Here is an 18,242-nt window from a genome sequence, read left to right on the forward strand (position 1 = left end):
AATTACTCCTCGTAAATCATAAATTGAGAAATTAAGTTTGTAAACCACTGACATGCCGCTACTGTTCACACTTCCATATCCAGAGCTTCTGTGTTATTAACTGTGTGGTGGTGGAGTTGTGAAAATAGGCCAGGCTCTCCTCACATTGCTGACATATCTCTCCTCCTCGTGTGCCTTTGAATGGACGCAGAGATCTTAAAGGCAAATTGCTTGCATAATGGATGTTTCCAAAAATACAGAAGAGTAGGCAGGCACGCTGACCGAGGTTTTGGCGGCGCGCCCCAGCATGGGACTGAGCCAGCCGCTCTCACTGTGCATTCCCTCTGCTGGACCAGTCATGCTGGGAGAGGTGTGAGGAGAGCAGTCAGACAGCTTTCATAACGCCACCTGATCCTCTCCCCCCTGCATCCCTCTGATTACACAGCCCACTGGGATACTGAACATCACCCCTTCAGGTCCTGACACTCATCCTTCTGTATGATTTTCCCACTCTTTAATGGCTTTCCCTGCTACTTCTTGTCCAGATTATTTTCCCCCCTCTCTTCTGCTCCCTTCTCCTCACCACCACCTCTGATCTCATCACCCCTCATCTTCATCCGACTTTTCTCTCTCAGTGATCTTTCAGACAACTGTGTGGTGATATTTCAGAGACAAAGCATCTGGAAAAACTGAAGAAGTTTGGAAATTCCAGCTAATGCCAGTTATTGATCTACATTATTATAAAGGGAGTCATTGTTTGTAGAAGTGAATTGCTCGGCCTGCTGCTGCCCTTCGCTTGGCTCTAATAAAGCTATGTGTCTCTGGAGAGTCATTGTCCTGCTCCTGACTGTTTTGTGTGGTATATTTCACGTGTTAAATTTGCTGCACTGTTAAAGATCGCCATCCTAGCTGTGGTCTGCTTTTACCATTTCTTTGAGCCACCTTTGGGTGCTCTCCTGTTACAGAACACACATCAACAGATATGTTGAATAGCTCAGAAGAAAGAGACGCTGAGCCTGTAGTCTGTCAAGTTAACTGACTTTGAGAGATATGGGGCGTATTGAGGGCTTCGACATCTTGGAAAACAGAAACTGCAAGAGCATTTAGAAGCTTAAGACATTCACGTGATGAGTGGAGAGAGATTTTCACAGCGCCACCAGCATATTTTCACTCAAACCAACACCACATACATCCTGCACAAAATGACAGGAAAAAGACTTTCAGGAAATTGAGTTTCGTTCAAGCACCTTCACCCACTTTCCCCAACTCAGAGTGAAACCAAAACATACCCTTGCAAATAATGAAGTACTCTAGTTTCTTTACGTTTTTGTCTAGTTAGGTACTCCACTCACACTAAAACACACATGCACCTATACCACAAACACACCAGTTCTACTACACTCAGCAGTCTCAAGCATCAGGGTGGTGTTGTGGTGAAGCTATATGGGGCGCCACTGCATGAGAAACTTAGTGATTTGACAGGAGGCTTACAGAATACACACATTCACAAAAACACATACACACATGCTGCCTTAATTGACTTGTAAAACTCCACTAAAACACACTTTTATAGAACAAATTTTAGACCAGTCACACAGGGTTTGATACCAACTTGTGCCCAGCTTGCAATTCTGTCACCACCAAACTGTCTTTATGTGCAGTCCAAGTGCAATTTATACTTTGAAAGATAAAACTGAATAAGCTGAACCAAGACGCCACCAAATTGGTGGATTGATATTCATAAAATTTGTGAGTGCAGTTATTCTGGCTTGTGTGGAGGAGGTTGGGGCAAAAGGAGAGTTACTGAGTTGCTCAAGACTGAAGGGGAAGTGGACCAGATATTTGTTAGGATATAAATGAGCTCTTACTCTTTGTAAACTGACAGCTGAGGCTTTGGTGCTACTTCTGGAAGGCCCATGTGATCCTCATACCGCTTGTCTAGCTGCTGGAGGCCTTCATCCGCAGCCTCAAATACAATTGGGGCTATGATATATGATTCTGACTGTTGACTCTGCCGAGCTGGATCAAGCACTTCTTGGTTGAGATTCTGGCAGGGCCAGACTCTCCAACCGGTGGCAGAGATAGCTGCAGACACTCCGGCTTTCAGGCTCTCCTGAGCTGTAGAGTGGATGTGATTTTTCACAACTAGGCCTAAACTCAGCCAGGTCTCAGCCACAAACGTCCCTTTCAACCTGCTAAATACCTCTGAGAGGTTTACCAGAGGATGAGACAAGGAAACACATGGCAGAGTCATTCCTCTGGATAATAGTGTGGAGTCATATCTCACTATCCCATTTGTTAGGTGGTGTCTGGACCATAGCTATTGGCCTGCAGGCATACACATGGCCCTTAAGACTACCATGCCACAGGCCAAGCTTTCTTATCAGATCTCTGCACCCTCAGATCTCCTGCTGCTCTGTTTATTGGAAAGCCTTGACTTTTTTCAATAAATACATTTTGCCTTTGAAACTGCATGTCTGCAGCAGGGGCAGGTAGAGCGTCCTCAATTCTCTCCTTTGAGGCTATGAGCACTATTTGACTCTGTAAAGCAGTCAAAACAACTCACAGATTGTAGACTTATTCCTCAAGGCACTTAATAAGGCCTTCCTACTGTTAAGGATTACGGTTAGTAGTGATTTTTTTTTTGTTATGTTTGACCAATTTCACACAGAATTCAGCAGATAATAAGCTGTGATTATTTCTCTTACTAACATTAGTGATGCAAGGTCAATCAATTTATGATGCAATGTCAGACAATCTGATATTACAAGGATCTTTGGTAAAGGAATCTAGATTTGTTGCAGTAATTGCAAAATAGTTCTTTATAAAAAGGTAATGCAATTGAGACATTTTTCAGTTTGTTTTAATGAAAACTTTGCTCCCACATGTGCAAAAACCTACTACATAATACATCCAGCACTTTTTAATGTATGTATGTATGGAATATAGATGCAGCATGGGATAGAAAATGACACACTGTACCACAAACCCATTTACCTCATCTATTTAATGACAGGGCACTGATTTTAGGTATTATTTGTTTTGAATCCTGCTATAAAATATCAATTTTATTAATCTAATGCACTCAGGGAGTAAACATGGATGTTTGAAACTTTTTCTGCTTAACTTTTACAAGTCTAAAAATCTGCAGAGGCAATTGTATTTTGCTGAGTGTTGTTTGGTCACTTGAAGGTCATACAGTACATGCCACATTCACCCAGCAACACTGGAGTGTGTTTACATAGGTTTTATCCCCTCCTACCAGGTTAACACTTTCCTGAAAAAATATAGCACCCCTAAAACATTCAGGAATGTGTCCTCCTCAAGGACGCTCTACCAGGATAAATGGTAGCCAATTCAGGGGCTAAAAGCGAGTCCTTCTAACTCCTATGCCGACCCAACCGGCTTTAGTTACAGTCTGTGGAAAGAGAACTAAAGGTGAACTGGATGTATTCAGGCTTAGAGATTACATTTTGGTGCTAACTTTTAGTTCCATCCGCTCTGACCTGGAAAGAGAAGCAGGAGCAGTGGAGGGCCAAAGTAAACTGGGACCTGGGAAACTGTGTCTGGGATGCCCTGAGGAAAGCAGCAAACGTCAGTGTGCCCACAGTTCTCACTGTCTAATAGCTGACTGACTAATCCTTGATATTCCTCCATGATCTAAACCTGCAGCCCCATGAAGCAAAAGAACACTGTGGCATTGTGTCCCTGCTCTTAAAAGTCTGTGATTCATTTACTGGCAGTGCTTTTTGGATCCATGAACTATATTTTATTCATTCTTAGTACTGTTATGAGCCTCACCAGACTGGTGTCCTGGGGGACTGTTCATGTCCAGGATTTGACTGTGATACTTGTTTAGCCATCAAGTCCTCTGCTATTTGTTTTTCAGCGAGAATCCAACATGCCGATTAAACTTTATTTAATTGTTTGAAGAGACTTTTATTGTTGTGAGGAATGCAAATCTAAGTGTCAGAAGTATTTTCAAGACTTTGTGAGTGTGAGTTTGGCAGTATTTTTGAACTCCTTATTCATTACAGGGGTTCTTTGTACAATGACAGCACCACTGTGAGTGCTGCACTAGCGCTCTCTGCTGGCAGAATCGAGAAACACTGATTTTAAAATGTATCCTTTAAACATACCTTTAAATAACTTTACTTTCAGCACTTATGCGTGAACCACATGATTAATGTTTCTGTATACTACTGAGATGAAGAAGTACATTATTATTTATTTTTTTGTGTGTATGGTTTTTAATGATTTATAGAGTTGTATTATGATTCACTGGCATGAATGAACATCATTTACAGATATTATTTGAAAAATCACGATTTAAACACAGAGATTAAAAAAAAAAAAAAAAAACCTACAAAATTTCATCATCTGATCCTGTCTTTTCTCTGTCCCTGACAGGTGTGTTTTGTTCTGGTGACAGATCAGAAGCTCACAATGAGAGTGAAGAGATGAGCCTGCAGCGAGCAGCCCTGTCCCTGCAGTTCCTGCCACTGGACATTTACTGATTCATCCTCCCAGACGAAGAAGCCCCTGTCTCCCAGATAGCACTTCTGAGGACAAGGCCTTCACAGCACGCATTGTGCATCATGGCAGGAGAGACTCAGCAATTGCATGCTGTCAAAGAGCTGGACACTGAGTCCAAACTGCAGGATGTGGGGACGGCGCTGGAACAGCAGAGTGACAAAACCACAAAGGAGTCTACAGAGCACTTTGCAAGCACAGGCACTGAGGCCAGAGCCAGAAGCTGTGAGGCCAAAGTTGAAAAAGTAGAGAAGCAGAGGGACTGTCCTCAGCAACGTGAAGCTGTCATACGGCCACAGCAGGCAGGAAAGATTGACTTCAGGTCACTTCAGAACCAATCAAAGTTTTCCTCTGACAGGACTTGGCCAAGTGGTAAAGGCAGCCCCCAGTCTCCGAGTGGAAAGGGCCGCAACCGAGAGAAAGGAAAGAGGTCCGGAAAAACAGAGCGTGGCAACCCCCAGCAGCTGTACAGACTGAGCATTACAAATCCACGCTCCAACCCCAACATTGGTATTGCCTACCCACAACAGAAGGTTCTGCCACCCAAGAAATTGGAGACCAGTCGTGGCCCAGTCTCGGGCAGCTACAGATTCCACGTTCCCAGTATACCAGAGAGGGAGGCGGAACTACAACAAGAAGAGCTCAACTATAGCCGGTGCTTCCAAGAATCCCCCTCTAACCTTACCTCCCCAAGTTATACCTCACAGGCACTGGGTTCCTCAAGTGGAATGTCATCCCACCCACATCCACCCCTGTCACAGCAGCAGCAGCCTGTATCAATGGAGAACAACGGTGCACAGCCCAGCAGTCAGCTGATTCTGGCTGACTTTCAGCTGGGTGGCTCTACTACATGGCAGTCTCCCGAAAGGACTTTTAATGGTGCTAACTATGGGGTATCATCCCAAAAATCCACTGCCCTTACAGAAGCTAATAAGGCAAATGCCTTTGTGCCTGGTCCGTTCCAATATGGATATAATTTTCTGGAAGAATCAACCTCTGACTCTTTTCCATGTGAACCGAACCCCCAATCTCAAGACTATACTGACTCCTCCCTTGGTTCTGTTCATGTGGGCCATAACTCTTTTCCCTTTCCCCCTGGAGATGGGCAAAGCATTGCCCAGAACAGCTCTCAGTTCATTAATGAACAGCAGCCAGAGGATAGAAACTCTTATCCCCAACCCCAACAATCTCAGTTTATTCAAGGGGTAGCATCCTCCATACAGTGTCCCAGGAATCTAAGTGAGGATTCAGCCAGCAGTGACAGCTCTGGCTCGAGCTCACAGCAGTCAGAGCAAGGGAAGACTGCCCTACCTGAGAGCACAGAGGCTATTGGACAGGCAGACAGCAGGGATGCAGCCATTACCTCTGGGAGTAAGAGGAACTGTCACTCTAAAGACACAGCTGCCAGCCAAAGAACACTCATCCAAGGCAGTGTGCACCATGCAAGAAATATTTCCCAAGGTCCCCCCGCCCAATTGCACTTTTCTAGCAAATCATTTAACAACCCTCAAGTGAGTAACATTCATACAGGCTCAATTCCCTTTGACAAAAACATCAATAATAAGGTTCTGAATAGGTTACAGCACTCCTGGGAAGGGCCTAATAAGACGTATTCAACAGCTGATCAAATCACACTGCAGTATAATGATATGAATGACAAGTTTCAGTTTCAGAACCAACAACTTGACCAAAGGCAAAACCCCTCAAAAAACAACAGAATGCCCTGGCAGCAGATACGGCCGAATGCTGCCATGGCAAACCAAAACAGAATTGAATCGAGACAAATAAGCAGCCAAAAATTGTCTTACATGGTTTCCCCTTCAGACTGGCAGGATGATAGTAAATCACACAAACATAGCTCCCTGAAAAGCACAAGCCCATTCCTCAACAGCAGAACTGGTGACAGGTTTTCTAACAAAAGACAGGAGACTGTAAAACACAGCAGCAACACTGTCTCAACATTCAATGTAGAGATGAGCCACGCACAGGTATGCGAGTCCAAAAAGGCGGTGTACTTTGGACTAAACCAATCTCATCCAGCAGCACCCTCAAGAAACTACAATTATCCTCCATTACAGGTCCCACCCATGGGACTTATGATGGTGTCACCATATGAATCCCCTTTGCCCTCACCAGTTCACAACCCTGCATCAAGTAGTACCTGCTCTTCCCTCTCCCCAGCATCCACCAGTCCTGTTAACATCAGTTCAGAGGACAGTCAAATGTCAAAGTCAGGGACCCCTCACTCGTTTTATCATCAGTCCCAAACGAAGACACAGTTATCCTCAGATCACATGAGCTCTAACCCTCACCAATTTCATTCGGATCCTCCACGAAACCTCCCTTATGCACCGGACAGATCCAAAGACAACATGATGAGCTACCTGCAAAACAGCACACATCCAAAGACTCCTATGGATGGAAACAAAGGTTACATGGACAGTTTTGGAGTAGAGCATCACCAGCCTCCACCACCATACTCTGCACATCAGCTGTTAGCGACCTCATTAGCAACAGCAAATCTTGACCAGTTAGATGTGCTTCTAACTTGCAAGCAGTGTGATCAGAACTTCAACAACCTGGCTTCGTTTCTAGGCCATAAGCAATACTGCGCTCACCATGCATTTGCACAAAATGACCTGAAAGACATGTCAAAGATGGAGGACAGCAGGAAGTTTCATGTGGAATCAACAAAAGCAGTGTCACCTGTGTCAAATGTTGCAATCCCAAGGTGCCCATCTGACCTCCATCTGTCTTTATTGGGCCTCAATAAAAACGGTGAACTGATATCTGAGAGTGAAACAAAAGGAGATAGTAAGGACGATCCGATGAAGCTCAATCTGTTTCCTGGTCCTGGTAACCTGCCAGTCCCCCTCCCTGAGCTGGAAATGGAGGATGCCAAATTGGACAGCCTAATCACAGAAGCCTTGAACGGACTGGGATACCAGTCAGACAATGCAGAGATTGATAGCAGCTTTATCGATGCATTTGCTGATGATGACCTCACCACTGTGAAAGCAACATCAAACAAACAGTGCCTGAAAACCAAGGAATCCCTGGTCTATGAGAGCAAAAATAAACAAACAGCAAATGATGCCAGGTCGTTCACACAGGGAAAGTATTTCTCTGACTCTGATGCTGAGAGCCTTGAGACGGATAAACACTACACAGAAAGCAAACTTGAGAAAATAACTCTGAATTTAGAAAAAGACGAGAAAATCAACATCAAAAAGGAAGTCTCTCATAAAAATTCAAGAACTGCCTCAAGGGAGAAGACGAGGGAACAAGACAGCAAAGTGAAAGAGGCAAGAAAACTGTGCAAGGGTGAGGAAGAGAGCACAAGTACACAGAGGTTTCTCTTATCCAGCAAGTTTTCTGAGCGTTGTGGTGTTAAAAGCATTCAGGAAAGCTCTGCACTTCGAGGGTCAACACCCTCACAGCCCTCCACATCTCCATCCTCAAGAACTGCAGTGAAAGAGAGCAAGAGGAAAAGCACTGGAGGGGGGACCTGGAGCAAAGAGCTTATTCACAAAATAGTTCAGCAGAAAAATAAGCTGCACAAACTTCATGTTAAAGGTACCAAAAACCTCCAGTTTTCCTTAGTGATGGAGAGGCTGACTCCCACTGTGCAGAACCCTGCATTTGGAGAATATGACTATGTCTCTGACACAGATGATGAATGTGAGCCCGTAAAGATAGCAAGCCAAGGGCGACTGAATCAAAGCAGTCGATGTAAATACACATACACCAAAGAGTGCAAATGGCGAGCACGGAGTGAAAGGGACCAGGCAGCATGGAGACATGAGTCCAAAGAGTGTTTTGAAGTGAAAAAGAGTGAGGAGGTTTCTCTCTCGCCTGAGAAACACAGTTCTCACCCGAGACTCAGGAGGAGGGGCAGCAGGTCATCCACAAGCAGTGAACTCAGCACATCTGTGAGTGTTTCAAGTGATTGTATCAACAGCCCCAAAAGCACTGACCGCACTGACTCTGACTGTGAGAAGAAGACAGATATCAAAAAGAAAGAGTCTCCAGAGCAAAAAACCATTGAAAGGTCCTCCCCACAGAAGTTATCCAAAGAGTCCAGCACACTTGCACTGACATTCACTAAATTTGTCAAGAAGTATCATACTGACAAAGCAGGTCTTTGTGATAGCAAAGACAGCACAGATGATACAAGGAGGTATCCTTTAACTCCAGAAGGTGCTGATCAAGTAGCAACCTCACAAAAAGGAAAAGAGAGTTTCAAAAACCTTGAAAAAAGCAGCAAAACAAAATCCAGTGAGAAGCTGGAGTTGAACAGAAAAGAAACGGGCACAAGAGTCAGTTCAGACAGAGACACCACTCAGAAAACACACAGTCTGAGCCCCAAAGAGGAAGCTACTGAGTGTCGCAGCTCAGATCAAAAGTCACTACAGTTGGATTCAAACACTCCAATGATCAACAAAGAAAGTGAATTCAACACTGACAGAAACACAAAGGGCAAAAGAGGAGAGGCAACCCACGCCATACAGTCAGAGCTATCTAGTAGCATGTTTGGAAAACATAGTGACAGTGTATGTGACGTGAAAGAGGTAATAACCTCAGTCAACAAGCGAGACACGCACAAGCCTACAACTCTTTGCACGTCTTTGATGGATGAGGTTTGTCTATCTCCAACTGAAGGCCAAGGCCAGTTGATACAAAAAGACACACTCCACCTAATGCCCTACCCCCTGGATCAGGAACAGGGGCTGATGAAGTCCCCCCTTTCTTTTGACACATCATCAATGTTTGGGGACCTCGCAGGATTTGACAGTGGCCTTTATTCAGATATGCCCATTCAGAAAGAGGGTTTTCATTCAATGGAGAGTGCAGATAAAAAGGAAGAGTTTGTTTCATCCTTCTCTCCTTTTCTGGAACAAAGAGATTGGAACCTTATAGTGAGCCCTGTGCTACCAGATGAGATATCTCAGTACAAAAGCAACTCTGAGAAATCAAATGAAAAGAAACCGGATTACAATGATGTTCCTTTGTCTCTTCCAGAAAAAATAATTGACTATGGTGCAAATCTCAACAGCTGTGCCTCTGAGGATGAGCTTGAGATAAAAAGAATAGTGAATGAGCTTGAAAACCAGCTGCAGACAACCAAGCTGGAAAGCCCACAACTGCTAGCACAGGATGTCCCCAAGCAGCTGCAGATGAGCAAATTTTCACCTTTACGTCTTGACGATGAGTCAGGGAGTAATAGCAGTGCTCTGGAGATGAGGTGCCCTGTGCAGACTATAGATGTGCCAGTGACCAGTTTGCCCTCAGAGCCTTTTACTGAACCATGGGCCAGCCCATTCCAGTTTGAGCTAATAGGCGGACACAACAGTCCCCACAATTCAATTCACAATGAACCAGGGGCACTTGAACATTTCACTGAAAAAGGACATGATGCATCAAATATGATCACTACAGCTTCACAAATTGTTCAACGACAGCTCCAGTGTGACCAGAAATCAGAGGAGCAAAAGGCTGAAAAAAAGACTCATGGAGAAACAAAGGAAGAAATCTTAGAACAGAAGAGATATACAGAAAACCTCATGAAAAGCCTGGAGGTGATTTCAGACTCTATATTCAAAAAAGAACCCATTATATCAGAACACAGGGAGCTGAATGTCACCTCTCTCACAAGTCAACAACATCAAGAAATTGAATGTCAGGAAACTGATGCAGTTGAGAGAGAAGAGGGCAGCGAAAAGGAAGCAATTACTGGGAAGGAGAATACATTATCACCTCCAAATATCAATGAGCGGAAGGATGATATTAAATTCATTCTGAATGAGTCACAGTCATCTCTCTCCAACAGCACTGACCCCACTGTTGATGGAAACCAGCCAATTTCATTGCAGCCAGGGGAGCACTCAGAAAACAATAAAAGCGAAGAAGAGACTAAAGTCACATCAGGGGGGGATATCGTTGAAACTAGTAATATAATTGAGTCTGCTCACTGCTTAAGTGTAGTGACGCTTGGCCCACATGTGGCCGAGGGATCTGGTGGGAACACTAATGCATCTGACAACGCAAAACACTTATTCAAAAACAGAAGTGACAGTCCAGAACAGTCAACCGCAGATGCCTATGAGGTAGCAGAGGCAGTGAAAGGAATCACTGGTCAAACTCTGAGTCATCCTTTATCACCAGCTCTTCCTGGCATCAGCTTAGATAGTGGCGAGGACATGCAAAATGAGATCAAACCGTCACTTGAAGAACAACCCACTAATGATGCAGAGGGCGACTCAACAAATGCTGGTGAATTGAAAGTTGAGTGTTCAGACAGCGTAATCAGGGAAATTACTGTTAAAACAGCAGAAAAAGAACATTTGATGGAACTATCTCCTTCCAAAAGCTGCAGCCCTGCTGAGACCTACAGCTCAAGTCCAACAACTCACATGTCAGTGGAGATAGTCGATTCTGACAAGCCTTGCAGTCCAATATTGGTGGAAACCAACCCAGAGACCACCAGTCACTGCTTACCTTTCCAAGATGCACAATCTACAGAGGGACACAGTAATCAGCCATCTCTTTCACAGACTGATGACATTATTGACAACGATTCATGCAAATTTACTCCACTGAAGGATTCACTCAAAACTGCTCTTCCCTTTGAGACCATCCAGAAACAAGAAGAGCTGTTGAATGTTCAGGACATCAAAGAGCATCTCCCCATTGATTTCATGGCAAGTCACCAAAACTCACCATGCAGAGACGAGGTGGAGGACAGCAACTGTCTTTTTGTGCATACGTCACCATCAGCCAGTCCTCTTTTATCAACCTCCCATCCAAAACCCATGCAGAACTGGTTCATAGAGGAGGATTTGTGTCCAAAACAAAGCAATTTCAATAACATGTCCATCAACCAAGAAGACTCAGATAAAAATCTGAACTCCCCAATCCACAAAAAAGGTGTTGAAGATTGTCTAAACAGTGATAAACAACTTAACTCAACAACAGAGTTGGAGTATTCTTTGATAAGCCCACCTGCCCTGGATATGGGAATCATAGAGAGTAAAATCCCAAGCTCTGAAACTCCCATTCTCTCCCCACTGCCTGCAACTAGATCAGCAGAATCACCAAGTGTATCAGATGAACTTGAAAAAAGCAACCTGATTTATGATTTCAAGCTCAGTCCTCTCAACTACAGCAGCATCACAGAAGAACCTCTACCGTTGAATCAATACAACTACATACCAATTTCTCCAGCCAGTAAACTTGAAGAGAACCCAAACATCAAGCTGAGTCCCAGAGGTGACTGTGAACCATGTGACCTGAGTGTTGACCCTGCACTGATTTTGAACAAAAGCAAAGCAGACACAGATACAGCTGTATCACTGGACTCAGATCCTGCAGCTAAACTGACTTTATTAGATGAACCACTGGTCCTCCAGCAGAGTCTGAAATACACACGTTTCTCATTGGGCCTCACACCTGAAATTAAAATCAAAGACTCCTCAGCTGGTTCTCCAGTTGCACCTCCAGGGCATTTGCATACTGATGCTGACATGCTGAAAAAGATGGAGGCAGAGACTTTGGATTCTGTAATTGCTTCTACTGAGGACAGTTCACTTATCAGGACAGATATTTCAGATGGTCCGCCCACTCCTCGGCCACTCCTCAGCTGTGAAAATGAACAAATGCTTCCTGCACCAGACCCACCAATAATAGAGACTGGCCAGTGTTCAACAACTCACCAAGTAACCAAAGAAACAACACACAAGAAGACACAGAATATCTCTCAACAGGGAAAAGTGTTGTGTGAAATCTGCCTCATGTGTTTCAGGACTGTGCCAGGGTTAAAGAGACATAAGGCAATGAAACATTTGGTCAGAACTGAAAAACACATTGGCCCACTGAGCACTACATCAAGCCGCCAAGGGACTATGCTTATTTGTGAAGCATCACAAACCACAGAGAAAGGACATAAAGATGATTCACAGACCTGCTTCCCAACAAAAATAGATGGGCTGCCTGAGACAACAAGCACTTCCATATCTAAAGCAGCAGAGACTGAGTCAGTCCTGGAGGAAACGACATCTGAGACAAGTGCAGTGGCAATGGATGAAACGGGCCATCAAAACCCTCAGCTGCCGACCAAAGCTAAAAAGAACAACAAGGCTAGGAGGAACAAAAATAGCGAAGCAAACATAAAGCTGACCCCTTTCTCTGATGAGCTTTTGAATATATTAAAAACAGACATACTTCAAGCTATAACTCCAGAATTCAAAAGCAGTGTACTACAAGCGCCACACAAATCTCCTGAAGAACAGGTGGAAATCAATGACAGGGCTGCGACTGGAACAGAGACATTTCCTCACCATGTTGCTTTAAACTGTAGCTTGGACAAAAAGCCTCAATCTCCAACAGAAGAACTAAATGTACGTAATGAAACTGTGACGCTGAATCAAGTCACTGATACACATGAACAAAAATCTGCAAGCATAACAGAGATGGCAAATGGGGACGTGAGCACAGATAAAGCAGTGGAAAGTGCTCTATCTGTAGACAAGGATGTAATCAGAGAATGTGATGAGTCCAGAACAACTCCACACACTGTGGAAGACATGTGTGAACAGACAAGATCAGAAGAGAGCCTAGCCCAAGAGATTCTTAGCAAAGTGACAGTCGAGATAAAATGTGAGAATAACAGTGGCCCTTCAGACGAGGCACATCCTCTCTCCTGTTTGAATTCCTCTCCTCTCAGTCCTCCAAGCTTGAGCCCTGATCTGAAGGCCCTGCTTGACGATGACACCACTTTCTCACAGCTGTTCCCAAGGGATGAGGAGGCAAAAAGGAAGAAGTGCCCGAGGGTGTACAGCAAAAAAAGTAAAAAGCAGAAGCTATCGCCTGATTCAAATGTGACTCAGAGCTATCCTCTTTCAGAAACTTTCATGCAAGATAAAGATCAAATCATGGGAAACCAAACCAAGTCATTATTCACTGACAATCAGACTAAGAGCTGCGAATATGAGGAAACACCCACTGATGGTGACAACATGTTGAATATGTGTCATAACAACACAGTGGATACTGATGACAAGCCATTATCTGATGTTCAAGAAAGTGATAAGCAGAATGAGAACACTAAAGAGTTCGGGGACAGTTTCTTGAATCCTCTTGAGAGCACCATTGATAAATCATCCATTGAGTGGAGTGGCTCCAATGACTTCAGCAGCTTTGATGCAGGTTCAGCAGTGGCTTCCATTTCTAGCACCTGTAATCCAGAAGTGCCAGCTGCAGCCTGCCCCCCCTCCCTGCCCTCTACCCCCTACACTACAGAGCCATGCATCACGGAGAACGTCCAAACTTTCAACAGCATCGACATCCAGAACATCAACACAACATTTCAGCTTCCTGAAATCCAGTTCTTTGACCCCAATAAAGACATAGCAGTGGCTCCACCTAGTGCAAGTGTTGAGATGGAAAACAGAGATGAAGAGAAATCCAACAGAGAAACTGAGCGGCGAGGCAAGAAACGGCAAGATGGAAGAATAAAAGTGAAAGATAAGCAGTATAAGTGCAAGGTGTGCTTCACTTGGTTCCTCACTCTTGGCGAGCTCAACTTCCACAAACTCTCTCACAACCCCTCTCCACCTCCAACCTGCTACATGTGTGTCCAGCGGAAGTTCAGCTCCAGGGAACAACTGAGAGACCATCTGAGGGAGAAACATGCCAAGAACAAGACAGGGATCTGGACCTGCGGAATGTGCTTGAAGGAGATATCAGATGTGTGGATGTACAATGAACATTTACGTGAGCATGCCACTCAGTTTGCCCGCAGGGGTCAGACTCAAGGCTCCATGTTAGGCATTTCAGGCTGCTTCATGCAGGAGACAGCTGTGAAGAATTTCATCACCTCAATCATGCAGCACCGACCCAGCAAAGCCAACAGAGAGTCCAGCAAAGCCACTAAAGAACAGGAAAAAGCTGACGGCACTGTGGGAGAGGGAAAAGCCTCTGAGGGGACTGAGCCAAAAGTTCACAAAACTAAAAGTAGCAGTGGAACAGGTGGGAAGCAAAGCACATTAACCCCACTCGAGGTCCTTCACAAAACAGAGGCACCTAAAAGTGTTGAAATGCATCCCAACTGCAAAGACCCCTCAAGAGACTGCCACCACTGTGGGAAGCAATTCCCCAAACCATTTAAACTCCAGAGACATTTAGTGGTTCACAATTTGGAAAAGATTTTCCTGTGTCACAAATGCCCTATCTTTTATCAGGAGGCCCAGGAGCTGAAAAATCACCTAAAGAGAGCACACGAGGAGATGGATGAGCTCGATTCAAAGCACACCACCCTCTACACCTGTGAGCTCTGTGCTGATGTCATGCATGTGATCAAAAAATCCTTCATCTGCAGCACCTGTAACTATACCTTCTCTAAGAAGGAACAGTTTGATCGCCACATGGAAAAGCACCTGTCAGGTGGGAACAAAATATTCAAATTCCGAGGTGTTCTCAGGCCTGTCAAAGCATCTGCGTCCAAAGAAGATGAATGTGATTCGCCAGCCAGCAAGAAGAGGAGAATTAACTCAGACAGTCTGCAGGAAAATAGCTCAGACAGCGGCATCGCCAGCGTCAGCTCACTTCACTCGAGTCAAAACTCTGAATCGCAGTCTTCAAAACCCTCTGTGTCCACAGCTGATGACTCCACACAGACCATCCCCAGTGAGTACCACAGTGACACAAACAGTCCAAACGTGAAGACCGAGGACATCGCTGAGGACTACTCTGAGCTGCTAGTAGAGCTGGAGAAATGTATTCACCATGGCTCTTCAGAGTCTACTTCACCAAAGAAAGAGGAAATTGACCCAAGCACCTCACCTATTCATGATAAAGAGGGTAATGGAAAATCAATTGCTGAACCATGTGATGTGAAAGAGGAGGATGAGTCAGTCTGCATTAGAGCAGAGACAGCTTCATGGCCAGTGTCAAAAGAGACTTGTTGTGCAGAGGAGGAGATGGTTGAAGAAAAGGAAGGCTCTAATGAAGGTGACGCAGCTGAGACAGAAAAAACAGGTTCACCAAAGAGTGAAGACAGTTGTGTCAGCTTACAAGACAATCAAATCATTTCAGCATCACCTGACGTAGCAAAGAGTGAAATAGCTGCTGTTGTGATGGACCCGCAGAGGAATGATGAGCATCACACCTCAAAAGCTTCAAATAATGACAGCAAACAGCTGACTGTATCTCAAGGTGCTGAGCAGGAATGTAGCAGTCACATCAAAGACAAAGTCGCCCCAGCCAAAACAAACGACAACACTAAAACCTGCACTACAGCAAGTAGCCCAAAGGCTACAGAATCAACACCCATCCTCCACTCCAAGGGTTCCCCTAATGCTTCAAATGAGGACAAAGAATCTGTGAGAACACAGAAGAAGAGAAAAGACTTAAAATCCCCTCACAGTCTTCAGAGGGTTTCCTCTCCAGCAACACAAGAGAACTTTGGTGTTGATTCTAGGGCCAAGAAGAAATTTCGCCCCAGCAAGTGTGCAAATACTTCCCTGCAGAGAAAGTCGGATGGACCCAATGACTACCCTGTGCTTTCCTCAGTACGGGATGACGTTGTTAGTAACAAAATCATCTCCAAGTGCAAGACTTCAAACCTGGGCCTGCAGTCTAAAAGAAGCTTGCTTGATGGCTGTAAGAAAGCTGACATTGTGACTCCTCTGAACGGGGACTACAAAGCCAAGAAGGGACCTCAGGGGCGGCCTTTGCATTCCCCTATTTCTAAAGTGACTTCAGTTCCAATGAACAATTCTTTAAATAAATCTAGGCCAAAAATGGGGGTAAGGTCAATGGACAGCCACTCCTACCGGACAGCAGAGTCCCAGAACCACCTCCTAAGCCAGCTGTTTGGCCAAAAACTCACAAGCTTTAAGATTCCTTTAAGGAAGGACACATCAGAATCTATAAACTGAGCTGGGGCGAGGTGGATCTGTGAATAAGGGACTGTATATTTCACAGTAATAAATGTTTTAAATGATTCATTATGGTGAATGAGATTGCACAGCTCTTTTCTGTGAAATGCTATCTTTTAATACTTACGTAGTCACTTTATGTCTTCTTTGTACGTGTGTTTTTATTACACAAATGTGAGGACGAATGGCAGATATGAATTTATGGGTCAAAAATGAATATGCTAGTGGGGAAAATCATTTGACTTTTACTTTATCTTTTTCTTTTGTTGGATATTATCCATTTCAGAGATTATATTTCATTTACCTTAAGGAAAGAAAAAAGAATACTTGAAATGACAGTTCGATACTCTCTTTTAAGAAATGCATGTTTATTTTGCATTCATAACATGATCTTACTAGTTTCAGTCTTTCTGCTAAGGGACCAAATGACATCATAACTGACCTGGACTTTTGTCTGTGCACCTTCCGTACATGCTTCCTACATATTCATTTTGTATTATTTTTTAACTTTACTGTACTGCATTGACATCATATTAGCCTCTTGTATAAACATTACTTGGTGCTACATTGTGTTTTTATTGTAATGTGAATGCCAATGTCCTCGGAAGGGAACATGAGATCTGTAGCAATTACAGTACATTCATCCGACTGTTTTTACTGGTTCTCTGTAGTTTGTCAAAGATACTGTGTAAACCATCCAAGTATTTCATATGTAGGCCGACAGAAGATTAGGAAAGCTTCCATTGTATAAACTCAGGTGCATACAAGGACATCACAGTCCCAAGACCTGTATTCGGAGTTCTTCCCATGCACTGATAATACCACACACAAATCACAAACTCAATCATCTGTGTCTGTAACTCCAACTGTTTAATTATGATGAGTATTTACTAGGACAACAAAGGTGCTTTATCTTGTTTATACTGTATGTATCTTATATTGTATAAAAGTGTAGGTAGATTATTGGATTATTTGGTGTAATGCTTCATGTCAAAGTTTTATTTTAATAATGTGCAAAGAGAGTCAGAATGAGAAGAAATAGAAATGCATTGCCTCGTGCAAGTTGTAAAGTGGTTCACTAAGTGCCTCGTTTAGAGATGGTTAATAAAGATCTGAATCGGTATCTTCGTTCTCTTTTTCTTCTTTTGTTCATGATAAGTTTCTCGCAAATGTTCCAACTTCCATCCCTGTGGACTGCAGCTGTCACCACATGCATCAAACACTGGGAGCAGTGGAAGCTGCTTGTGCCTAGAGGCAAAAACAGGTGCACACACAACAAAGTCTGACTCCATTTTTTCCCCCTCTTCAGATCAGTACTTCAGTGATCATAAATGCAGCTTTTCTACAGGGAAACACTGAACACGAGACAGTAAAATGTATCCAACCACGTGTTAGTATCCATGAGAACTGTCGAGGAGGTAGAGAGGATCTCTGCTGCTGCTGTCATGTTGCCCTCTCACCATGTGTAAAACGGCTTCTATCCCTACGTGAACATTTTTCATCATCACATAGGAATAAAAAGCCATAGCACACAGTGGCATAAATGTAGACACACACAGGGGGGATATCCTCACTTAATTTATTGGAATCTGAGAAAAGGAGATTGAGGAAAGAAGAAAGAGCAAAATGAGGTTATTTTATTTGACAGCACTACTGTGAATAAAGCAGAGGGCAACAAATTCTACTAAAAGATCAGCAGGCTCTATGCTTCAAATCTATTGACTATAAACAGATTTTACATTTAGAAATGTGCCAAACTTTTCTTTAAGTCATAGCTATACTGCATGACTCAAA

General features: G+C 43.8%; 1 protein-coding gene across 1 annotated transcript in view; it reads left to right on the top strand.

Annotated features, from left to right (window-relative positions):
- The window catches only part of LOC117815101 (zinc finger protein 469), a 42,316-nt gene extending 24,745 nt beyond the window's left edge, over positions 1-17,571 (top strand). Inside the window, exon 2 of the mRNA XM_034686796.1 lies at positions 4,390-17,571. Within this exon, the coding sequence (XP_034542687.1) occupies positions 4,578-16,448 (11,871 nt within the window). The 5' untranslated portion in view covers positions 4,390-4,577 and the 3' untranslated portion in view covers positions 16,449-17,571. The remainder of the gene's footprint in view (positions 1-4,389) is intronic.
- The last annotated feature ends 671 nt before the right edge of the window (positions 17,572-18,242 follow it).

The sequence above is a fragment of the Notolabrus celidotus genome, chromosome 6, assembly GCF_009762535.1.
Source record: "Notolabrus celidotus isolate fNotCel1 chromosome 6, fNotCel1.pri, whole genome shotgun sequence".
NCBI classification, from domain to species: domain Eukaryota; kingdom Metazoa; phylum Chordata; class Actinopteri; order Labriformes; family Labridae; genus Notolabrus; species Notolabrus celidotus.